The following is a 26680-nucleotide window of genomic DNA, read 5'->3' on the forward strand; positions in this document are numbered from 1 at the left end:
TCGGTAGGCGGCGCACGCTCATACCTTACTTTTCACTTCCTCACTTAATTTCAACAGAAAACAAATACAGGAAGGAGACGGGGTCGATGGCATTGGCCAACATGATCTGCTGAATCACACAAGTCTTTCATATTGAAACTTCGTTAACGGTAATACAGTCTGTGGTTTAGCCTACCTTTGGCTGACACAGAAACAGCTTTTAAAAGTGTACTGTACATAGAACAATTTCGTTATAACACACTGAAGAAGAAAGTATACTACTTTTTAACAGTTTTTAAAATAGCTTAACATTTTGTTCCGATCCTCTCCGCGGAGTCAAGACATGAAACATCCCCGGCTGGTCTACATGACATTTCAGACGTAGGCTACATTGTGGTCATTCAGTGCTCAATTTAGTGTTTACCTGCGTGTGTTTAGCCTATACGATTGTACATAATGAAACTTAGCCGGCAATTCACAGTTTTTGGTAGTGCCATATTTTGTATAGTGGTCTTCTCGTTGTACCTGATGCTGGATCACCTACAATTAGACCATACCAAAACTCCAAGCAATGGAGGGGACAGATTTCAAAATGTAAGTTTTTATGCATTTATTTCTAATTTGATTTAGTAATCCTTCTCGCACTTTTTTGCAGATAATATCGAAAATATTGCACACTTCAGTAGATATGGTTTATCATTGCATTTTGTCGACACAGGTTAGAAATAGCGCATTATTCCTCGAATGTCATTCCTACAGCTATTTTTGTTACCATTACTTACTCATATTTTGTAGCCATTCGCGAAAGAACATTTTGATAGTGCTGTTGCTACAATGTTACAACGTCACTGTTCATGCAAACGGGCATACAATATGTCGCCAACTGTAAGACAGTTGCACTTCAGTTTTAGCTTCTGTTTGGAAAGATATACAGTGTTGCTCGAAAGTATGTGAACCTCTTGTGCAATTATAGATTTTATAATAATCTTTATTTAATCATTTATAATCTTTATTTAATCAGAACCAGTCTTTTTTATCTGACATAACAGGTTTATATTTACCATTTACCATTATTCCATATGTTGGTTTAGAGGAAATCATGCGTAGAAAAACTAAATTATGAAGAAATTAGTGCAGGTGCAAAAATAAGTGAACCCCAAGTTGCATTGGTTAAATCAAGTAGGTAAGTCAAATCAGGTGGGTAAGTAATTGGGCACCAAATGAACCAATCAAAGGAGAGATCTTTAGGAAAGAGTTTGGGCGGAACTCCCAAGAGAGAGATCTCAGACGACATCAGGAAGAGGGTAGTGAGAGCACATTAGTCTGGGGAAGGTTATAAAATCATCTCAACAAGATTTGAGCTCCATCAGTCCACTGTGAGGCAAATAATTTACAAATGGAGAGCATTTAACATGACAGCAACTCGGCCTAGAAGTGGACGCCCTTCCAAAATTTCCCCAAGAGCCACAAGAAAATAATAAATCAGGTAATAGCCAACCCAAACATAACATTTTAGAGATTTGCTGACGTCCCTTGCTGCATCTCAGGTAACTGTGCATGCTTCAAGAATATGAAGAACACTGAATTGAAATGGCATTCATGGGAGGGTTGCTAGGAAGAAGCCTCTGCTGTCAAAAAAGAACCAAACTGCCCGTCTTAACTTTGCCAGAGACCACCTGGACAAGCCTGAAGGTTTCTGGAAGTCTGTTCTCTGGACAGATGAGTCCAAAATTGACCTTTTTGGTCACAATCAAAACCAAATAAACATATCCCAGCAGTCAAGCATGGTGGTGGGAATGTCAAGATGTGGGGCTGCTTTTCCTCCTCTGGACCTGGACGACTCCACATCATTAAGGGAACCATGAATTCTGAGGTATACCAGGAGATTCTTGAACAGAACATCAAGCCATCAGTCAAGGAGCTAAAGCTGGGCTGAAAATGGATCATCCAACAAGACGACCCAAAGCATTCAAGCAAATCTACCAAAGAATGGCTCAGGAGAAAGAAGATTTATGTTTTGGATTGGCCAAGTCAAAGTTCTGACCTAAATCCAATCAAGATGCTGTGGCAGGAACTGAAGCGGGCAGTTCATGCCAGACACCCCTCAAACCTCACTCAATTGGCTGAGTTCTGTAAGGAGGAGTGGGCACAAATCCCTCAAAACAGATGTCAGAGATTGATTAGTGATTGATAAGACTTTACGCCCAAGTTATCGCTGCTAATGGAGGTGCCACAAGCTATTGACTGAAGACGTTCACATATTTTTGCACACATGAAATCTGAGTTTTTGTTAAATAAACAATGAAAACATATAATATTTTTTTGTTTGTGTCCTTTATTTAGAATGTGTTTATTACGGATTGGGGTTTAGATAAAGATGTTATAAGTTCATTTTAATATTTTATACAAAAATAATGACTATCCCTGTAGGGTTCACAAACTTTCAAGCAGCACTGTAGTAGATCAGATATGCATGTCTACAGCAGTCAGCACAGACAGTTGGTGTTGATAAGTTATCGTCCTGATGCCTCTGAACACAAGACATGACTTCCTCAAGTGCAATGTCAAACTCATTCACCTGCACTTAAGCCGGAGAAATGGCCTTCCAGGCCTGTACTTTAAAGCTATTGCATTTTTTTATTCTTTTTTTGAAGTGTGGTAATTCCACTCTTGTATTTTTCAGTTTTTATTGGATAGAAGCAGTAGAGAAAGACAGGAAAGTAAGGAGGAGAGGGTATTGACTGGATTCGAACCCTGCCAACATGGGCATATATGTGCACTGAAGGCTATGGTACTAAACCACCCCAGGCATTGCATTTTTTCTGTTCTTGACTACAAGACAGATATTCTAGCATATAGCATTGCCTGAGTCAGGAGAGATAGTTGTGGTACAGGTTAGCAGTTAATTCTGCACATTGTTTTGTAAGTGGGGCTGTCAGAGAGACCAATAATTTAAAACCTCTCTGAATGACATCACTGTGGAGTGGAGACTGCAAAAATATTTTTTGGATACAAAATCCCAATGCAAACACTGTAGTTGGACTAGTAATCTTACATATATGTTATAAACATGTCTAACATTGGGCAGGTTTGCTTTACAAGAGTACCCTGCATGACTTACAGTATCAAGAGAAAACAAGAGTGTTTCTACCAAGAGTAAATCAAGTGATTATTGCCAATGCAATGGAGGCTTAGGCCTAGCTGTTGAAGTTTGCATATCTTGCTAGTCCACTTGTTACATCTCTTCCTTCCTCCTTTGACAGGGCCAGCTGTCAGTCCTGCAGGATAAGATTGACCGTTTAGAGAGACTTCTGGCAGAGAACAATGAGATCATAGCCAACATCAGAGACTCTGTGATCAACCTGAAGGAGTCGGTCAAGGATGGCAGAGGGGGTCCCGAGGCAGGAAACCTCAGCCAAAGGTCCTACCAAGAACTGCTTCCATCCCCTCCATTGGTTCTCCCAATCGATTCTGAGGACTGCCAGTTTGCCGCAAGGGAGTTCTCAAAACCAGCAGATGGTGTTCAGGTAAGACCTCAATAAAAAACATTTAGCCTAATTCAAATACGTCAGGTATTCATTGATGGTGGTACAACATTTTTGACTCATTAGGATTACATTGCAAGCTGAAAATAGGCCTTAAAAGGTCTTAAAAATGAATGTCTCATTTATTTTTCAAGAACAGACACATGCTATGTGTGTTGGTGGTAATGTAAATAGGGTTATAACCAAAAATGGTCTCCCATGCACCTGCTGACAACGCTACCTGGATGAGTGTGTTGCCTGAAAATGAGTTGAGTACATACTGGCACATTTTACCCTCCCTTTATTGCAGTAGTCTAGTTATTCCTCTATTTGCAGTTTTGTTACAATCTCTATTTAATTAGCACTGCTAAGTTGATCTGATATTAGCATCATAAGTTAATCTATTCAACATAGCTGAGCTCCACTTCAATGTTGAGCCCAGTCATTTGGGAATGGCATGGAAGCTATTACTGGCACTACGTGTGCATTTATAGAAAAAGAATTGACATCCTCTTGACCAATCATAATCGAGTATTCAACAAAGCCGTGGTATAAATCATCTTAATGAATTTTGGTTGTATTACTGATTGTATTATTACTCGTCACCTAACTTGTCATTCACGTACAGTTCCAGTAAGGTATTGTGTAGAGGTATCCGTCGAAAAAGCATTGAGTCGAGTTAGAAGACTGCTTCTGTTATGGAGAAGGCTGCAGTTTGAATTGAATGACTTGAAAACATTCCCAGAGGGGGAGTCTGAAAAGGGAGAGTCTGTGCACTTTTGTCCCTGATTAGGTCACTCTATACCCAAGAATGTTTATCATACTAACAAAAACTAAACATGGTTCATGTCCTTAAAGACACAGAGTAAAGGAAAGTTAACAATAAAAAACTATTATTAAACTAATTGACTCAAAGAACTCAAAGAAACACTAACAATTATCTTATCCATCCCTATTACTAAAATCATGGTTTTGCTACTTCATGTACCATTACAGTCAATTCACATCCACAAATTTGTACATCTTTTTCTCTCTCGATCAAATTCCAGTAATTCCAACATTTTATCACTGGCAAACATATAAAAGAGAGATTTTAGTTGTCGTGGATCCCCATACAAAACTCAGCTGGTCTCTGTTGCATTAGCGGTTAGATTTCTCATTAGCATTCTGACCTGCTGATATCACAGATGTGACTGTTTGTACAGATTCCCAGAACAGTTTTATATGCAGTTTTTCATGTGCCTGGTCAATTATATATTTTTTACAGCAGTGAAACATAGTGGAGAATTGTGGTAACTACTGTATGCGGTCATGTTGTGCAATACTCAAATACTTAAATTAACAGGTGAAATATACAAATATACCTCAGACAGTGTAAGTTTGCCTTTTTCACGGTGGTATAGTATCCTATTGTAAGAATATCCTATTGTTCCTTTGAGAGAGAAACAGCTCAAGTGCTTCTTTTCCCTTTTTAGTTGCTGGACGTCTATGACCTCCTGACCTTTGACAACCCTGATGGGGGAGTGTGGAAACAAGGCTTTGATATCACGTACCAGGAGAATGAGTGGGACAGTGAGCCACTGCAAGTCTTTGTTGTACCCCACTCACATAATGACCCTGGTAAGCACGACAAAACTTCAGAAGCAATTCCATGTCATTGATTCTAATGCCTGTCCACATACGTTTTAAACATATTCAAACATTGAATATTGGGTAACATTAATCTCGGAACCCAGAATCTCATCTCTCTCATTAATGGAGAGTCTGACTTAGTGACACTAGGGAAGCTGTACAACTGTAATTACTTAAGTAACAACATTGTTTTAACATATGTAGGATTTTTAAAAATTATTATTATTTATTATTTTATTATTATTTAAGTGGAAATGGGACCTAACCATAAGTCTTAAAAGTTTGTGAAGGACATTAAAGGTAAATATTCTGGATATCAACTACTGTAACTACCGTAACTAACATAACTCAAAATGTCTATCCAGGAACTCAAACTCTTTTGTTTTTTCCACTTATAAGAAGGAAACAAGGCGTAGGCAGCTGCAGGAAACATATTTCGTTCCTCGCTGGCTAAACTGGTTTTCTGACAGGCATTAGACCACAATAGACATCATTAAGATGTGTGAGGTGTGGCCTTTATGAGTGACAATGAGGAAAGTCTAGTAAACTATCCTATCGCTTTGGACCGTTAGATTATTGTTGTACTTATATACAGTACTTAATAGTAGAGGCTCTCTGGTAGCTATCCAAGGATCGATCTATGCTCTATCATTCTTTGAAATGGCCAATAGAAACAATGAATGGAGGGTGTCTGTTGTCATGAATTTTTCAATGGTATATTTGTCACAAAACAAATAACATCTGAAAAGTGTGTTTCAGTATGACATGAAGCCATGGACATTCTGGACAGGCTCCATAGCAGGTGATGAGTGTTTACAGTGTAGTGTAGTGTAGGTTCCCTGGCCCCGCCCTCTGCATTTCTCACTTGTATGCACACTCGCAGCGCTTACTATCCCCAGGTGCTGCCATGGCCACTGCTCTTTGTCCCTGCTGAGGTTGAGTGTGTCTCTCAGCAACCTGAGCAACCTGAGCAACCTGAGCAACCTGAGCTGTGTCTTCCGGTTAACTCACTAATCAAAAATTCCAGAACACTCACCACCTAGAGTGCCAAGTGTTTTATGTGGTATATACCTAGCAACAATACTTGGCTACAAAATGAAGCATAATCATTTATGCATTTTTGGTGAATAAAGTCATCCGTGGCATTCTAGAATGTTGACAATATGGGCGACTTTATTCACCCTCGGTACTAAACGAGTTAAACTATCCCTAACCCTAAACGGAATGAGTTAAAGAGGAAGGATGCCACGTCATGAAAACCACTACTTTGCTCCTGTGAAAGTGGTTAACCCTTTCAGGACACTGAGCAGGGGGCCATGTCCCCCACCCAGACCCATTTTACTGCATTGGTGACATAACATGCTTGAAAGCATTGTAGAATATTCTCTGCATGGACATATTATAAAACTTTAACTCAGATCTAGGGTACCTGGAGGGTGTGTGTAGTTGTCATGGAATTTCAGCTGGCATCCCTGACTGATACAGTATGTGATGCTCTTGGATCAGAAATTGCTCGAAATTGCCCATAAACCCTACATAAAAAGTTCTCATTTGCTTCGCTGGATAATCCAGTTTACTTTATCATGCAACAGAAAAAACTATGCCATTTTCCAATTTTCAATAGGTTTCTGGAAATATGCAGTTCATTATGCTGTCAACAGCTGTGGTATATTTACTGGACCATGTTTTCATATTTGTGTGTGTTTCAGGATGGCTTAAGACATTTGATAATTACTATCGGGACCAGACTCAACACATATTAAATAACATGGTGGTGAAACTCCATGAGGACGTCAGGAGGAAGATGATCTGGTCAGAGATCTCCTACTTCTCTAAATGGTGGGACACCATAGATGACCAGAAGAGGGATGCTGTCAAGAGGTTAGTTATTGTCTATGATTTTAGCACAAAATTAAATCTAGATAGTTTATAGATTCTGTTATTGTGTTGGTTGATCTGGGTTGCCTTCTGTGAGCATGGAAGCTAATGGCTCTGTGGATTTGCAATTAGATTCAGAAACTCTCTCTGCTATTCACATTTTAATTAAAGCACTGTTATGCCTAGCTTAAGGGCTAGCATGATATCCATTTTGTAGATTATAAAAAATGCAATGAAATTAGAAGCAAAGACATTTTGTTGAGTAATTAACTCAACACCACAACTCTAGACTCCAGTAATGTCCAACAAATCAATGGCGGCATCGCCGTCTACAGTGCAACGATTCTCTGTCAGTAGTCAGAGTTAATTGGTTTGAATTGCTTTTACAAGCCAAACTTACTCCAAATGGTCTCAGGTCATAAAATCAATTGCTTGTGAGAGGCATATGGACTATCTATTTTCTGTTGACACTGTCAGCCTTTTTACATTACATTTTTGGCATTTAGCACATGCCTTTATCCAAAGCGACTTACAACAAATACATTTGTCTAAGTAAATGAATCATCTATCCATGAGTCATCATAAGAAAAAGTAATCTATGTTAGGACCAGGGGCCGTTGGCAGTGACAATGCTAGAAGAAGGAAGAATTACCACATATATATATATATATATATATATATATATATATATATATATATATATATATATATATATATATATATATATATATATATATATATATATATATATATATATATTATTATAATATTTTGTTTATTCATTCATTTACAGTAGAGAAACTGTACAGGGGGGGGTAGTGGGGATGAATGGGTCTCTAGGAGGGACAGTTAAGATGTTGCCTGAAGAGATGGGTCTTCAATCTACGGCAGAAGATAGATAGTGACTCTGTAGTTCTGACAGCAGTGGGAAGCTCATTCCACCAGCGGGGCACCAGGACAGTGAAAAGCCGTGACCGAGTAGTGCGACTGCTGCATCCACGGAGAGGCGGCGGTGCCAGGCGGCCAGCCGAGGTGGAAGAGCGGAGTGATTGGGCAGGGGTTTGAGGGCTGACCATTGCTTGCAAGTAGGGAGGGGCTGTTCCCTTTGCTGCCCGGTAGGCAAGCAACAGGGTCTTGAGGAGGTAATGGCTCCAAAAGCCAGGCGTTAACCGGAGGGGACACAGAGGGTGGCAGAGGGCCCTTCTGTTTAGAAAACAGCCCCAAAAGCAAAGAGAGTGTAACAAATGCTGTGTATTTGTCATGCTCACTACTAGTCAACTGGTATGTTGCTTGCCTAAGGAAGACTCGCCAACTCTGTATGAAATGCAATAAACATTCCAGCTGCAGGTTAGAATTCCAATTAGGAGCACAAGCGAAAACAGCCTTAGGTGAAGGATGGAGCGGGATGAGAAATCCAACACTAATATTTATTCACTATTGATTTGATGTGCAGGGAGTTCAATGCAAACTAGATCCATTCTTTTTAAGAATATGTGTTTCTCATTTATATGTTTTTATGTCAGCAAATTCAAGGTCTAGCGCTTAATGATTGCATTCTCCCTGTTACATGAAGAAGTATAGCTTGAGAAATTCAAACAAACAACTTAGTTTATTCTCAAGGGCACACCTTTGAATTGAAAACACATTTAGAAGTGTATTTCTGTAGCACTACTGTATAAGATGGCTGCATCTATCCTCGTTTCAATGCAATGTTGTTTAGTAAGGACAGCACCTGCTGTCAAGGTACCTACGCCTGGATGGAGACACACATAGCTTCCCCATAATACAACAACAGAAAGAAAATGCAGTGATTGATCCCAGATACCCCAGAAAATACCATATTTCTGAGGAAAGAAATGATGAGCAATTTCAAGTTTCTATTAAAGAGGTGCTGAGTTGGCGTACTTTGTTTTGCTGCAATTGCTCTTATTATGGGTCTCGAGAGGGACGCATTGTGGAAGTCTGCAATTGAAATGTACTCCACAATAGTGGGAAGATGCTGACTCGCAATCAGTGCAAGAGGTTTTCTGTCCTGATAAGAAATAGGTATATCTCCTCAGGTATTTGATTTTACTCCTAGGAGTAAGATAAGATAATTAAACAGCATCAGAGGGGAAGCAGTCTTCTCTATGACCGCCACACATGAGTTGGTGTCTGATGCAACTTGAGTTATGAATCCAATAGGCAACACCAAACAAAACTCATGAATTCATAACATTGTAGGGTTTTGGGATTGCTTTGCTTTAATCCATGTTCATTTTGATTTGATTTTGAGCTATAAAAGGGTCTTCAGTTCACTGAGAATCTGACTGTCCATGTTTCTGTATGTTTAGTCTGATAGAGCTCAACCAGCTGGAGATTGCTACTGGAGGGTGGGTGATGCCTGATGAAGCCAACACACACTACTTTGCATTAATTGATCAGTTAATCGAGGGGCACCAGTGGTTAGAGAGAAATTTGGGTAAGTACATTACAAGTTTTGTCATGGATGGCAGTTAGATAGAGTAAGCAAATGTAGTTTTTCAGTATATCGGTTTATCACAGCTGACTCAATTCGGCAATCAGAGATTTTTTTGTTTCTTCAGTTGTTTACACATGTATTAAATTAAAACATGGACCTGTCCATTTGACCCTTGCCCCCTCCTGTAGGAGTGAAACCCAGGACAGGCTGGGCTGTCGACCCCTTCGGACACTCTCCTACTCAGGCCTACCTGCTGAAACAGGCTGGCCTGTCCAACATGCTCATCCAGAGGGTACACTACTCGGTGAAGAAACACTTTGCCAGTCAGAAGTCCCTGGAGTTCTACTGGAGACAGAACTGGGGCAAGTATGCACAGTAGCACTGGCTGTCTAAGGCTGGGTCCATACAGCTATGGTGTAACCCCATAACCTTTTCCCAGAGCGTCAGACAGTATTCTGACCTTTTCTCTAGACTGAACTAAGACAACATGGTTTCAGTTGAATTTGTGTTTGACATATTTGCCTAACAGATGCTGGTAATGGGTTGATGTGGTGTTGTGAACTCCTGGCAGCTTGTGCAACATCAATAGGATAAGGGACAGGAGCATCTGCTGCAGCATGTAGCCTCTAAGGCCTTCTGTGTAGGGATTACTCATGTCTATAGATAATTACACGTGTATCAGATGCACAACAATGCTCTCTAAATGCTTACATTGTGCTTGTTGTAGACATGCTTGTGCGTTAAGGGGACGAGGTCCCAATCACTGATATCCCACCAATATTACATGTGATGACCCTGCTGATTAGAACAATGCACAGTATGACCACCGCCTCATGACTAGAATGGGGCGACATGTGGAGGTCAAATAAGGCATAATAATTAATCATTTTCCTTGAACCATCTGCAGTGTGTGTATGTGTATGTGTGTATGTGTGTATGTGTGTATGTGTGTCTGTGTGTCTGTGTGTCTGTGTGTCTGTGTGTCTGTGTGTCTGTGTGTGTGTGTGTGTGTGTGTGTGTGTGTGTGTGTGTGTGTGTGTGTGTGTGTGTGTGTGTGTGTGTGAGCAGTTGGTAACAGAACTGGCTTTGTTGGTAAGTTAGTGGGTGCATCATCATGTATCCCCAGCCTTGTTGGAGGAGCCAGCCCACCAGATGCTCCGTCCAAAAACGGGTGATTATTCAATCCCCAAGCTAAATGATACAGTACTCATTATTGCTCTGACTTGGTAGACAGATGCCAAAACTGTTTTCAATGCCAGAGACCGTCCAAGAACAATTTTTATTATGCCATACATTTATTTTCTTAATTTCTATTTAATAACATTCTATGGTAAGAGATCAGTCTGCATTCTTTTTTTTCTTTTTTTTATATATATATATATAAAAAACAGCTTTGTATTCCTTTTATGTTTCTCTCAGTGTTGAAGAGCTGAATTTTAAGCTCATGCCAGAATGAATAAAGCTGATTTGTTTGTCCATTTGGTGCGGTTCTCCCAGGAAGGCCAGAGGGGTCTATCCCCCTAATTGGATAGCTAAGGTCCCCAAGAAAACAAGCATTACATTTTCAGTTTCACGCTATAGAAATTGTTTTGTTGAGGACATGAATCCACACATTCATTATTTCTTTCAAAGAAGAATCATGTTTTTGTGTCATCCTGGAAACCCCCATCCACAATTGATTGAATCAGGGCATTTGTCTTCAGTCTCTGAACTACATTCTGAAAGATTAGAAACAGTGTATTTCCCCCCCAAATTGAATTACTTTATTCTATGCTGCTCACTTGCACAAATGATATCCTCTCTCAATAACAAAATACATGTCAAGGAAAAGCAACATTTATGTAGCGATTGGAAAAACCTCTCTGCGCTATCGTTTTGAGACATCCTGGGGTATAATCGAGTGTATGGTTTTAAAATCTATATGGGAAATGACAGTGCACTCTAATACAGGAAACTGGCCTTTCCACTGCTGGACAAATAAGATTTCATTTCACTAGGCTACAGTGAACCAGAATCAACACCAGATCAAATGATGTCTCCCAATGTTGCTGACCAAATGATGTCTCCCAGTCATCACTGGTCTTAGACAACCAGCCATTAGTTTCTGTTTCAAGTCTGTGATTCTGTCGATAACTGATATTGCATTCACACTCAGTCTCTTTCAAATTAGCCTATTTTAATTCAATGCATGCTGTGTGTTCCGTGTGTCCAGACCCAGATTCCAGCACAGACATCCTGACCCACATGATGCCCTTCTACAGTTACGACGTGCCCCACACGTGTGGTCCTGACCCCAAGATCTGCTGCCAGTTTGACTTCAAGAGACTGGCTGGGGGGCGGGTCAGCTGCCCCTGGAGGGTCCCACCTCAGCCAATCACTGAAGGGAACATACAGCAGAGGTGACTGATCATTGGCCACCTCTGGCAGCACACAGGGTTTGGGTGTTCTACTGTTTGTCAGTGTTCTTCAGTCCTACTCTTTGGGTGTGCAGGCTTCTGCTCCAGCCTAATACTAACACATCTGATTGCACTCATCAACTAATCATCAAGCCCATGATTAGTTGAATCAGGTGTGTCAGTACTGGGCTAGAACAAAAGCCTGCATGCCCTTTGTGTCACCAAGACCAAGATTGGAAAGCTATGGAGTGCTATGTGATTGCTTAAGCCAGGCCACGTTCTCTCTGAGTTTGTCGATGGTGTTATGGTGTACTGTCAACAAGGATCAAAGTCTTTGTGGATATGAGATAAGACATTAAAGCCACTGTTTTGGTAACAGCCATTTCAGATCTCTCGCTTTCTATTTTGGAGGGCTCTGATCACTGGACTATCCGACAGTAGTAGCAAATCCAAGATTAACTTGTTTGCCAGTATTCGCCACTGGCCCCTAGTTACACAACATGGCCACAACAGATAGAGAAGCGGAGAGGGAGGCAGATGCACACTGGCAGTACTTCAGCATCAGGAGAAAAGGAACATATAGAAAATACTGAAGTATCTTTTAATACTACGTATCAAAGAAGATACAGTATACAAACAAAAATAACAGTACATTTTAGCTCTTTGGAGAAGTCTTATGATAATACTATTAGAACTTGCTGTAGCATCTGTTCTAGCATAGCCAAAAATATATTTGTCTGGTATAGTGTGTCATGATGTCCGCTCCCTTCCTCACCTCCACCAACAGGGTTCAGATGTTGCTGGACCAGTACAGGAAGAAATCCAAACTGTTCCGGACAAAGGTGGTGCTGGCTCCTCTAGGGGATGACTTTCGCTACACTGAGGCCTTGGAATGGGATCAACAGTTCCAGAACTATCAGAAGCTGTTTGATTACATGAACTCCCATCCAGAACTGCATGTCAAGGTCTGTAGTAGAGACTAATTTTAGTCAGAAATGTACTCATGTTTTACTGTACATTTAAGTTTTGTTGGTTTATTTATTTCCTTTTGAGGGTGCTTGGGCTTAAAGGTTCTTAATGGTGTGTGTCATTGGAGTCCTTGCTGTTAAACTGAAATATGTTGGTGTCCAGAAATCACAATGTCTGATTACAGTATCAATTATAAGATTTGCCTCACAATCACTGCCATGATGCTAGCTTCTTTAATCAGATGTTTATGTTCTGTTGCAGGCCCAGTTTGGCACTATCTCAGAGTACTTTGCTGCTGTTCGTAAGTCAGCCGCGGAGCCTGGTAGCCCAGGCCCGGGCCCCTCTCTACCTGTGTTGAGCGGAGACTTCTTCACCTACGCAGACAGAGATGACCACTACTGGAGCGGCTACTTCACCTCACGACCCTTCTACAAACGCCTGGACCGCGTGCTGGAGTCACACCTCAGGTAGGCATACAGTCATTATAGACCCCTTTTGAGTTCACATCATGCATGGATGCGTGCACAATGGACGTAGAAAGCTACCCATCCCACCCAGGAAGGGAATAAAGCCATAAATGACATCTACTTGATGATGATATTGGATGCAGTAAAGAAATGGGAATTATTTGTACAAATGGTATTCAACAAAGTATATTGGATTCAGGTACATTGATTGGTAATGACCATGTAGTTAAATGATTTAAACAGAGTCAGTGTCATTCCCTTTTTCTTCACCAGTGGCAAACACTTTGGACTGAATAAACTTAGCTTGAATTATTTATTGCATACATTATCAAAATCCTACTTGACACAAAAAAATATCATTGTCATTATGATGCAAATTCAAATCAAATATGAAAACAAGTGTATTATTTTAATCAGGCCTTTGTCATCATTTTCTGTTAAGATGTAATTATTATTCTCTGTTTATTTTTGGACTAGCACAGTGATTCTAATGTGAAAATGAAATAACCATTTCCTCCCACCCGTTATATCCATGTAATGCTGTGCATTGTATGCTGCAGAGTGGATTAGATTAATCATGTCTTTAATTGGTTTTAAGTATTTTCTAGACCTCTACAGACAGGATAGTCTTATTATTAGGAATACCTGAGGATACTTACAGTATTAGAACCCAAACCTCTGGCCACTCGGTTCATTTACCCTGGTACAGGATGAAAGCCTGCAGCAGTCATGGTATTAAAAAGTCTGTTCTCAGCACATATCGATTTCCTTTGTTTTTGTCTTTCGAGATAAGGGTCCAATCTTACAGGCTGCCTGGTGAGAGACAGCCAAAGTGGTCAGTGCAGGAAGGAGCACACGCAGAGATGGCTGAGAGAGAGAGAAAGGGAGTGTTGGAGCGGACCCAGTAGAGCAGTAATGAGTGTCTTCTCCCCACCGCAGTCCCCCAGTCTCTGCAGGCTGTAGCCTAGCACACAGGCAGGCTCTGGCCCTCAGCTCTGGGGTCCCTCCACCTCTGCACTGCAGAGAGGCTGCTCGCTGTGGAGCCCCACAGACACCCTGCTCATTATAGATGCCCCTCAGACCCTCACATCAACCCTACACCTCCACCATTGCATTCAGAGCAGAGAAATGATGCGGAATCAGTCCCACTCAAATCCAGGGTTATTCACCTACCTACAGTATCAAGCGGTATTCTTGAATGATTCAACTTTATGGATCAATACAACAACATAATATGTACTCTGGAATTGTTTTCAAACATCATACTTGAATTTTGATGGTGTCTAAATAGAGGGAAGGAGATAGTTAATCAGAACCCAGTTGTGTTATCACTCTTGGCATTCTGGCTGCTTTCAAGTTGTAAATCAGACTGTGCACAGTATGTGGTGTGTCTGGCTATGCTCATCATTACTTTGAAAGAAAGATGGGTTTTTTTTCAAGGTCATTGTTTTTCTTTCTGAAAATATTTGTCTGTCTCTGGGAGAGACGGCAAGGGTTTAGGCTTTTTACACACGGTGCATTTGGGTCAGCTGTATATGAGTCCACATAGCTCCTGAAATAGGTGATGGTAGTGTAACATTATCCCTAGAGGATTTGGAAAATATATGAATATATGTAAAACACATGATTTACGTACAGCTACTACCAATAAACATGATGTGTTGCTCCAACATTATGCTTCTAAACAACATTCAAAACAGATAAATCAGACAAACAAATCCAAAGGACAGAACAGATTAATTTAAAGCATGATAAAGGTATGCAAAATAAAGAAAGTTATAGAAATCAAAGACGGACTACTTAGGGAATTTGCTAGAGATGTGTTTTAAACCTAGATTGTCAGATTCCCCTGACAGTAGCTAGCAGTGTGCGCCAGACTGGAGCTCTATAAGATCCATAGTTTTTTTGTGAGTGGAGCAGCTCATATATTGTTGCTGCAGCTGGAGGTTAAATGGGTTCAAAAATAAAAGCAGAGATTTGGATTGCAATCAAAAATACTGGGGATTTCCAACTGTGGTCAACTTGGAGTGATTTAGCCCTTGGCCACTGAATGTCAATGAATTGACTGAAATGAGTGCACTATGTCTGTCTTTGCATTGCGTCGGAGGGTAGAAAGGGATGAGAAATGTGAGGTAAACATTCCCTCTCTCCATCTCCTCCAGGGCTGCAGAGATTCTGTACTCGCTCACCTTGGCTGATATTAAGAAGTCTGGTAAGTTGAATGATTTCCCAGCCTTAGAGAATTACAGACTACTGACTGAGGCCAGACGGAACCTGGGTCTGTTCCAGCACCACGATGCCATCACAGGGACCGGGAAGGACTGGGTCGTGGTGGACTACGGCACCAGGTAGCCATCCCCCTCTCTTTGTCTTTTATGTGATATTGGATTCAACAAATGAAAATGAATCTTTTTAGACTCAGTGCTTATTGCTTGGTAATGTATTAACTCAGGACGGTTTTCTCCTCAGGTTGTTTCATTCCATTTTGAATTTGAAAAAAGTGATGGTCAACTCTGCCCACTGGCTGGTGTTGAAGGATAAAAGTGCGTACAGTTACAATCCCTCAAAGGCCTTCCTACAAATGGTGAGTGATGGAGATGGTTGTGTTTAATTTCAGTGTTGAGGGTAAAAAGAGTGTTAGCTTGTGCACAGTATATGCACATTTAGATGAGCATACTGATTTTCAAAGGCAGACAATTGATGGTGGTGCAGGAGGGTATGAGAACTCAGAGTGTGCACTACCTTTGAAGTGTTTACCACTTTTACCTTAGGCAAAGTCCCTCAAGGAGACACACTGGTGGATTTTAATATGCAAATTGCTTGGGCTTGAAGTCAACATACATTTTCAGAGCAATATAACCTTTTACATTTCCCTGTTTTGCTACAGTAGATAAAAGAATATTGCTATGTGTCTCACTCATCCAAACCTAATGAGACTTGTATTTCTAAGTGAATGAAAGAGCCTTAGATGTTTAAATAGCCACTCAATTAAAGAAAACTTAAAAAAAAAAAAAAAAACAGAATTAAATATATTTTTGAAAGAGTCTCAAAGAAGAACTCAAGGGTTAGGTATTGGTTGTGCTCCACCATATTAATGTTCTTTTGCAAATCAACTCAATTCCATGCTTTTTTTTTTAGGATGATATCCAGCCTGCTCAAGATGCCCTGCCTCGGAAGACTGTTCTTGAGATAAGTGCCAAGCAAAGGTAAAATCACTCCCAGAGACTCTGTTCTCACCATTCTGCATAACAACCATATCTCCCTACACAGTCTATTTACAGGAGATTATGGCTCGCTTAGATTTAAAAATAAATAAATAATGTAAACCTAATATAAGACTCTTTATTACATTTTTACCGTCTTTCGTCTTAGTACAGTATGTTGTGGTTTGACCTGGTTTGCTGTAACTTGACCTGAGGTGTGGTCACTCCCTGCAGGTCTTTAGTCATCTATAACCCTACGGAGCAGGACCGCTCCTCAGTGGTGACCGTGTATGTCAACACACCCCATGTACGTGTGGTCACGGTCCACGGTCATCCTGTCCCTGCCCAGGTCAGCGCTGTCTGGGAAGACTCCACCACAGCTTCCAAAGAGGCCTTCCAGGTAGAGCTGTCTATATTGTTCTGTTTGCATGAAGAATGCATGAACACTAAGTTCATGCAGAAACAAGCAAAACAACCATCTTTTCAGCAGACTTGAGACCGGTTACTGATTGATTACCAGTTGAAAGTGAAAGATAAAAGTTATAAGTTAACTCTTGAAACTTAATAGTTAAGTTTCAACATAAGCTCTATCTCAGATGGGTTTTTGTTTTTTTCTCTGGGTAGTTGTCGTTCGTGGCACAGGTGCCAGCGCTGGGTCTGGGGGTGTTCCAGCTGAGCGAGGCAGTGAAAGGCCTGGCAGAGAAGGCCCAGTATGTCCTCCTCAGACAGGGCAGCGAGCTGGCGGTCAACGTGGAGCACTTCACCGTCAACATCCCCCAGGACCCCTCGTCTCCCCTCAGCATACAGAACCCCCACCTCCAGGTCTGGAGCTCCCCTACAACGGGCCTGATGGAGGTAAACACTGCAATGCAACTAAGGGGCTCTCGTCCATGACCCTTTACCTACAACCCATCACTAGGCTATCATACAATATGATACAACAAGGAGTACAGTGACACATCACACAAGGCTAGACTGCCAACACATCATATATTCAGTTTAGAGCTTATAACTGTTCTGTAAGTGATCTGTTCTGTGTCATCATTGATGTAACATTGTCAATGCGCTGTCATGTTGACGATGTATGTACTGTAAGTGTTAAAGTGTTGATGTTGGTCTGCCTCTGACTCCTTTAGAGATTGAAACTGAAAGAGGACGGCTCAGAGCACCAGATTAAGGTGGAGTTTACGTGGTACGGAACGACCAGCAACAGGGATAAAAGCGGAGCCTACTTGTTTCTGCCTGATGGGGGGGCTAAGGTAACCTGACAACTTTATTAAACATGATTTATGATCCTCTGTCAATGTGTATTATTAAGGCTGCTGGAAACCTGTGAAGAGATTTTCATCCATTACAATAGTGTTGCTCTCTCAGCTCTCTTCCCCTCTGAGTTATGTCCCAACTCTCTGAAGAAGATACGATTTGCAGAGGATGGAAGAAGATGATGTTATGAATGATTTGATTGTCATTGATTTCTCTGTTTCCCCCAGATGTATTCTCCCAGGCACTCTCCTCTAATAAGGGTAACCACAGGGTCTGTGTTCTCTGAAATCACCACTACCCTTGATCATGTGACTCACACTCTGCGTCTCTATCACATTCAAGGTAAGGACCAGCTATTACTGTATGGTAACATGCTTATTCATAATTGACCTGTACAACATCAGTATTACTACAGTCACATCTACAGCAAGCAGTTGTAAAAGCACAAGACTTTGGTTAGCGTGGTTATCAGGGTCAGAAATATAGGACCCCAAATATTACAAAATTCTTAGACATTTCAGTAATACTTTACATTAAGGTAACATTTGTAAAGGTTTCATAATTAGTTCATAAATCACTTATAACCAGTTTATTATTCAATTATAAACAATTTACAAACAGTTATAACTCATTAGTTTAAATTGCACAGTTGGTAAAGTTATTTCCTTAATTATGGGGATGATTCAGCTGGCACTAAACTGGCACTAAACATCTTTACATACAGTACAATGATCTCCCAACGTACAGTACAGCTGTCACCATGTTTTTTGAACCATGGTCCTTGAAATCCTTGTGAACACATTTAAACATGTCCACCGTGAAGGTTCCCAGATTTTATTTGTCTATAAAATCTATATCTATATCTATCCACTACTTACCCCTTCTCTGCGTTCACCGATGTGTGGTTAGTGCTCTTAGCTGGTTTGGGTATATAGTAGACCACGTGAGTACTCTTCTCTCCTGTGTACTTATGGAGAAAACCTCTGACTGGTTATAAGTGATTTATTAACTAATTATAAACCCTTTAAAAAGTTGACCTTAATGTACAGTGTTACCGATATTTCTGTATGTTTAGTGGCAAAATAGTAGAAGATCAAAACCCTGTTTTTTAATCTTCACATCTGTCAGCAGAGAATCTGTAGTAAGACTGGTTTAGTTAGGCTGTTAGAGAGATGAGAGAGAGAGATGATTTTGTGTAATTCAGTTGAACGGTTTGCTTTCATACAGAGTAGAGGACAGTAGGTTTGCGTGCTGGGAGAGGAGGAGCAAGTTATTGTCATGTCAGCCAGGAGAAAGAGACCTGAGGGCACAGTTCCTCTCATGTCATTCCACAGGAGAACAGGCTCTGATTGACCTCACCCATGCTGCTTCCTCGATAAGATGGAGAGAAATGGTTTCATTTTCCTCCATGTTCAGGACCTGGGGGCAGGTTGGAAGAGGGGGGGTAAAGGATATAGTAAGATATAGGGCTGCAGGTTCACTCATTTGTAATTTACCCATTTGATGATAAAGTTACACTGGGCTTATTTCAGTCATAGATGTGCAACGGCTCAATTGCAGACCATTTTCTTTGTCCTGTTTTTATTTGCCTAATTTCAAAAACAGGGGCAAATTAGTTAAACAGGAGTCTTTACCCCTGTGGATTAATTAAGTTAGCTATGATATGAAACCATCATGTACTATAAAATGTATTCCCAAAAAAGGATTATGTACAGTATATTACCATAAAAGGGATTACTGTATTTGTAAAACTAGACCAGAGATGGCAGTTCCATGTGAAGGTATGGCAAAGAAAGTTGGCTATATTTCATTAATAGCTTAGCATATCTAATATTAATGATCTGACTCCAAGTAATGTAATTATCACTGTGCAAAACAAATAATTGTTGAGTTTGTGCTGTTTTAGTGCAAGAATGGTAAAAATTTAATGAATCAAATGAGGCTTTAATAATACTGTATAGTTATACATATAATTATTACAAGGCAAATACTAAATAGGAACATGTTACATTCTACTCTCAATGTCAAATGATAGATAGATAGAGAGAGAGAGAGAGAGAGAGAGAGAGAGAGAGTAGGGAGAGAGAGACAAAGAGATAGAGAGATGACCACAGGTCAATGCTACTCACACCTCATGAGGAAACCGACACACAGAACAAAGAAGAGAGAATTAATTTGTCCCTTTACCTCTGTTATATAGACTAAAGTATTTAAATTAGGAGCTGTTTGCAAGGAATTCAGTTTGACACCCCAGAGAGCTCATAGCCATTTGTCCCATCGGGAGAAGGGTCAAATGAAGATAGGGGCAGTATTGAAGTTTTCCCCCTTCAGACCCACTGTAGTAAAAACTAATTAATACCTCAAATCAAGCCAAAGAAAACTTTTACTTTTTAATCTATGTCATTACTGAGAACGAGATTCAGTTGAGTGTAAATTAAAATATTTCAAGTTTAAAAATACAGTTAGGACCAAACAGTTTTGGATATCATTTTTAAGAAATGTATTTTTAAATTGTTCATCCTGATTCTTGAGCCTGTGTTACATTGTGAGCAAGACTCCAGCATAGTGGGTGTTCAGAACAGCCTCTGTGAGACTCTCCCCCCCCCCCCCCCCCCCCCCCTCTCTCTCTCAGGCGTCGAGGGCCAGGCTGTGGAGATCTGTAACTCTGTGAGACTCTCTCTCCCCCCCCCCCCCCCCCTCTCTCTCTCAGGCGTCGAGGGCCAGGCTGTGGAGATCTGTAACTCTGTGAGACTCTCTCTCCCCCCCCCCCCCCCCTCTCTCTCTCAGGCATCGAGGGCCAGGCTGTGGAGATCTGTAACTCTGTGGATATAAGAGGCGAGTTCAACCGTGAAATTGCTATGAGGTTAACATCAGATCTGGACAGCAAGGATCGATTCTTCACAGACCTCAACGGGTTCCAGGTACACCCCGGATCTCTCTCCCTCTTTCTCTCTCTGCTCAGGGCTTGCTCTGCTCTTTGACCATGAAATAAAATAATGTTCATTTGCTTGGTACACAGAAGAGAGATAGATAGAATTGTGTAGACAAGTATCTATTGGACAGAGAGCTGTTCCTAATGTGTTTTTGCCTTTAGAAAGCAGATTGATGATGGGCTACAGTAGTCCATTGAAATTGTATTCCTCTGTAGCTTTTTAGCTGCTCTTCAGAGCTCTTATACACAATAATTAAAAAATGAAAAAAAGACACTTACAAAAGAAATGTAACCCCTGACATTGTACCTGAAAGAGGGTGTCGTAAGATGGCATTGACAAAAGCTCAGATAAGAATACACATGGCATACAAGAGCATCCATTGAAAGAAGCAACCTTACAAAACCTGGAGCATTTGAATTTGAATTGAATTGTCACAGAATGTACTATTGGGTCCTTGTCTACTGTATCTAATTACACTAAACATAGTGTGTGTAGAGAGTAAGAACTCCACTGTACACCCGCTTCTGTAACACATTTCTAGAGGAGGAATGCTACTTCTATTGTTTCCCAACTAGAGGTAACTATGAGAGATGTACAAGAGAGACATCCAATACTATGACACACGCAATTAAGTATGATACAATGGACTCTTACATAGTATTAGCTTCAAAAATCAAATGCACACAGAAACTGGCTGAAGGGATATAGTAGATTAGCCATTTTAGCTCCTAAAATGACTTCATGGACTTCATCCATTTTGAATCTTGGATGTAATGTTTTAAAACAAAAGCCAAATTGCAGATTAAGATTAGTCATGTTTGATATTTAAAGAGATCAGTGATGGAGCGAGCGTCAGTGCCAATTAGACATGCTGCTGCCATCATTCTAAAAATAAGCAGTTTCTTTCAAGATCTCAATTTGCTAATTTTCTGTTGTCTGACTTTGCTTGTAGGGATTAACAGGGATTTACTGCCATCAGAGATGAAATACTCTTTCTCTGAAATGCTTTGCCTGATGCAAATTAAAAAACAACAACCCATTTGAGATAAAGATCCCTTTCAACAGACCTACTGGTCTGCTCTCACGTGTTTCTCACAGTATACACTGTATACTATACAGCATGTATCAACATCACCATTGTGTTGTATGTGAATGTCTGGGCAGATTCAGCCTAGGAAGAGGATGGCCAAGCTGCCCCTCCAGGCTAACGTCTACCCCATGACCAGTATGGCCTACATCCAGGACGCCAGCACTAGACTGACCCTGCTCACCGCACAGTCCTTAGGCGTCGCTAGCCTTAAGAGTGGTGAGTGCATGTCCTGTACTTGTTTACTAGTCAACCACTTTGTCAACACTATATGAAAAAAGGACAGGATTTGGCTGTGCTGGTTCGTGGCTAGCACTGATAGTAGACCTTTCCAATATAGGTCATTTTCATATGTGATGAATAGAAGGCAATGAATCTAACATTTCTAAGCGGACCTTTGACCGATCCCCTTCAGGTCAATTGGAGGTCATCATGGACCGGCGGCTCAACCAGGATGACAACCGTGGGTTGGGCCAGGGAGTCCTGGACAACAAAATCACCGCCAACTCATTCCGCTTACTGCTGGAGAGGAGAGGCCAGACAGACGAGGTATTTATACAGATCTACTCATAAACCCACACTAAAGATAATCTGTCATATATCAAATTAGTTTGTGGCTATTTGTCTGTAATGGAGAACTGAAAAATGTCCTTGAGTTTTGTCTCTGCCATCTTTGTTTTGCAGGGGGAGAAACCCACGGCGTTAAGCTACCCTTCCCTGCTGAGTCACGTGTCGTCAGTGTATCTGAACCACCCAGCCATCCCCATGGCTGTCAGCCCGGAGGCCGGCTCCCTGCCCCTGTCAACCTTCACCCCACTGGCCTCATCGCTGCCCTGCGACTTCCATGTGGTCAACCTCCGCACCATCCAGTCCAAGGTAAGACCACAGGCTTTCTGAGTTGATTAGTACTATGCATAACTACGTACCACTTGTCACTACGTACCATGTTGTCATTGTCATTTCTCACCTCTGGTCGTCACTAAGCTCATTTCTGATTGTGTTCACTGCATGCATTCATTTTCATTTTTCAGCTTGTTTCGTCTGTTGTTGCCTTGCCCATTGACTCTGATGATAGTACTACCTTTGATGTCAAAGATCTATTTCATTGTTTCACAGGGTGCAGTGACTCTGCAAACCAATTAGCTCAATTACGGACTGTAAAAGACACTCAGGACATTCCATTTGACTTGCAGTACAAACCAATTGAGGAAATATGATCTGCTTGAAGGGATGTCTTTGTACGATGTACCCACATGATACCACTGCTACTACTAATCAATTATGCATAGTGGCATCTCTCATTTATTGAGTCAGGAACTGTGGTGGTAAAAGAAACACTTCTGGGGATGAAATTGACTTGTACTCATTGTGCTGGGCTGAACTGTAGTAACCTTGTTCTGGAACACCCTCCTTGAAAATGGTTGTGGAGATGTGGAGATGCAGCTGAACTGTGAAAGAGAGGGCTCTATAATGTGTCCAGTGTTGAGGCTGAGGGGGGGGGGGGACAGTGGTGTATTTATGGGTCCTGAAGCCTCTCACTCTGGCCCTACAGGAGGAAGCGGGCGGCCCGTCAGACCAGGCTGCTTTGATTCTGCACAGAAAAGGCTTTGACTGTCGACTGTCCAATCGGAACACAGGACTACTGTGTGCCACCACACAGGGGAAGGTAAGCCCCAACCCACACAGGGGATGGTAAACCCCAACCCACACAGGGGAAGGTAAACCCCACCCCACACACATGCACATCGAAATGGAACAACATTGAGGTTGAAGCAAGGGTTGCACATGATTGGTCTTTATTCAAGAAGGTCTTTGAACAGATTTGAACTTTCCCATCCGTAAAGGAGAGCATAGTCAGCAGTCATGTGATGCGCCACAGGAAAAGTGCTGTGAGGAAGGAAATACCTCTTTTCATTCTATTTCCTCCTTTTCTGATGACATGACAAGTATTACAATGCAACATAATCAATTGAAGCGAATGCTCTTTCATCTCTCTCTCTCTTTCTCTCTGAGAAAGAAGGCTGGCTGTTATTGTATGTCCGAGAGTGAAAGTGTGTTAATTAAAAAATGGGTAGAGAGTACAGGGCACTCACTTAGCCCTAATATGCCACAGTTAAGTATCCAGTTATATGAATGGCTTCTAAAAGGAAAAGATAATTCATTATCTGCCAAGCAGGTGGCAGAATTAGAAAGCAATGACTAAGTTACTATGTTACAAAGTGTGCACATTACTATTACAGAGGTAGTATTACAGAGGTATAAAAACAACACAATGTGAAGTGTGACTGTTTTGTTTTTTGTAAATATGCTGGTACAGGAACATCATTGTGTGCTTGGTTTGGTTTTCTCATACTGTAGATTCACAGCGAGAAGCTGTTTGCAGAACTGAAATTCCAGAGCATCACCCCAGTCTCTCTGTCTCTGATGCACACATCTGAGGCAGGGCCGAGCCAAGAGGAAATCAGCCTTAAACCAATGGAGATCAGCACATACCGCGTACAGCTTAGATGAGCTCTGGCCAGAGCCTGTCTACTCACAGGCACATTCCCTACATCCTCTCTCTGTTCCTGAGCCGAAACATTGTCAGCAGGACTGTGCAAAAGCCTGGATGCCACAGCCTGGATGCCACAGCCTGGATGCCACAGCCTTCAACCATGGAACAGACGGAAGCAGGGAGGGAGGGATAGAAGGAGGGCGGGAGTAGTAGGAAATGGAACTTCCTTAAAGGGGCAATCTTGGATTGGTACAGTACATCCATTGTTTTACTTTTAGATGAGTGATATTTAGCCATTGATTATTGAAGAATATCACATATTATATGAGTTTAGTTCAACTGTCTTACCCCATCAGAACCCAAAGTATAAGCTTGTTTTACTCCATTGTTTGTAAACAATGACATTGTAAACAAGCTTCAAAACAGGGTTAAAACTATCATTTTGATGGATGGTCAGTGCTTGCCATCCATAGCTCCGTCTATGAATTTGAGAGTGGTCACATTTCTCCAGCTCCATCCCTGAGCTGTTTACTAAAAACTTGTTTGAATCCAAGATTGCCCCTTTAAGCTTCATTATTAAGTGCAATATGAAATAGTTTAAGTACAGTCAGTATCCTTATCCTGCAGTCTCAGGTTATGTACGTATGCAAACGCTGCGTTGCATTTCCACTTGAACTCACTGAGATGACATGACTTCCTGTTCCGTTTCCTTTCCATGAATATGTGTTCTATTTTATATAATATGAGCTAGTACAATGTGATTTGTCCAAGGTGTGGCTTCAATCATAATGGATAGTGCTCCATGTCCTTGGTGTGCCTAAATAAGATGCCAAGGCTGATTTGAATATAAAATTTGAATATTTTAAGACAATGGTCAAAAATGTAAATGTGAGATATTGTTGATTGCAGGTGAGATACTGTTTTTATTGTTCCAAAGAGCAAAAATGTGCCTTATTTTTAAATTTTGTAAAGAGAACCCTATGTAATGTACATATCTTTCTATTCTGGTTGGAGTTTAATGTCCCTTCCCATTTGCAATCAAATGCAAAATGACTGCAGCTGATATGGGTCTGTTATTGAGACCTTCATATGTATTTTAGTGATCCCTTGTTTTGATTCACACATCTATCAAAAATATGATATGTTTTATTTTCACCGTCTGTCTACTGATGAAGAAGAGAAACCTTTTTCAATGGGCTCACTTCAGCCAACGGCAGTTGGGCCGCTTTACTTGTAAAAGCATAAAGATACATTAGGACAGTCATACCATATACAGTAATATAGATGTGTCCATCACATAGCCTACCTACAATAGATATCAAACTATGCAACTGCTCCACCTTTTACAACATATTATGCAGCAGTTCCCTCTTCAGATCAGGCTAATATTCACCTTTAAGTTTTGTTTCAAAGGATACCTTTTAGATACTGTATTTAGACATACAGTTCTTGCTGTACCTGAGATTAAGTATGTTGAAATGGCCAAAAGCTTACACCTGTTTAAGTAATACCATTTCATACCCCCATCTGTTTTCTTTTTTTGGGATCGTGATTTTGGGTAGTAGTGTCCGAAGCTTTTAACTGATACCCTGACTGAGCCATTTTAAACATTATGCTATGGGTTTCAAGTTACTGCTTTTAACACCTTTGTGAAGTTCTACGGAAACCGTTTGGTTTCGATGTTTACAAATGTATGTTGCATTGCTTGGGTTGTTTGAGATTAACGTGTCATTGTAATTTAGTGTGATACAGCCGCATGCCTAGCCACTGGGGTGGTTGAAGAAATGCACCTTCACTATGTATTAGTGTGAGGTGCTCTGTAGAAGGAATCATGGGACATAAGTTGCTATAATTTTTGGAATGTTTTTTGTATAAATGACAATGTATATGAATGTGGAAATTCTTTATGTATTGGATGTATGAATGTCAATGAATGTCAAGCTAGTTAAAGTGTTAATCATATAATATGATTATCTGATACATGAACAGTACATTATGTTGTTCTTAATCACCAAGACATGTTGGTGGTGTGGGATTCATTCAAATCAAATCAATCAAGGATATTTGAGCAACAATACACTTTTAATTGAAGTAAATTAAGCTAAAGCATTATCTTTAAACATCCGCATCAGGGGAGGGTGGTATGTGCAAATGTTCTCTTTTTAAAATGTGGCTCATTGACTGTTACATTGTATCAAATTTTCTATCTTTCTGTAAATGTGATATAATATAATTATAGAGAGAGTGAATAAAAAAGGATGAATCTCAAGTTTCTTCATTACATTTCTGAATTCTGAAAACTAATTTAGCATTTGTTATGTATACACGTTTACCCCAAAAACAATGACGGATACAGTACAATCATCATGGTAAAACATTCTGTGGGCTTTATCT

At 40.7% G+C, this 26680-nt stretch overlaps 1 protein-coding gene across 1 annotated transcript; it reads left to right on the top strand.

Annotated features, from left to right (window-relative positions):
- Window positions 1-112: 112 nt before the first annotated feature.
- Window positions 113-26555, top strand: man2a1 (mannosidase, alpha, class 2A, member 1). Its single transcript, XM_083670285.1, has 22 exons — window positions 113-573; window positions 3243-3506; window positions 4979-5123; window positions 6845-7016; window positions 9347-9474; window positions 9663-9836; window positions 11687-11873; window positions 12658-12835; window positions 13101-13306; window positions 15469-15654; window positions 15776-15890; window positions 16445-16512; window positions 16744-16909; window positions 17134-17364; window positions 17646-17768; window positions 18000-18114; window positions 20560-20693; window positions 21870-22011; window positions 22208-22341; window positions 22477-22668; window positions 23345-23458; window positions 24151-26555. The coding sequence occupies exons 1-22, from the start codon at window positions 436-438 to the stop codon at window positions 24301-24303; spliced, it is 3465 nt and encodes a 1154-aa protein (XP_083526411.1). The 5' UTR covers window positions 113-435; the 3' UTR covers window positions 24304-26555.
- Window positions 26556-26680: the final 125 nt, after the last annotated feature.

Source organism: Argentina silus (assembly GCF_951799395.1).
Source record: "Argentina silus genome assembly, chromosome: 5".
NCBI classification, from domain to species: domain Eukaryota; kingdom Metazoa; phylum Chordata; class Actinopteri; order Argentiniformes; family Argentinidae; genus Argentina; species Argentina silus.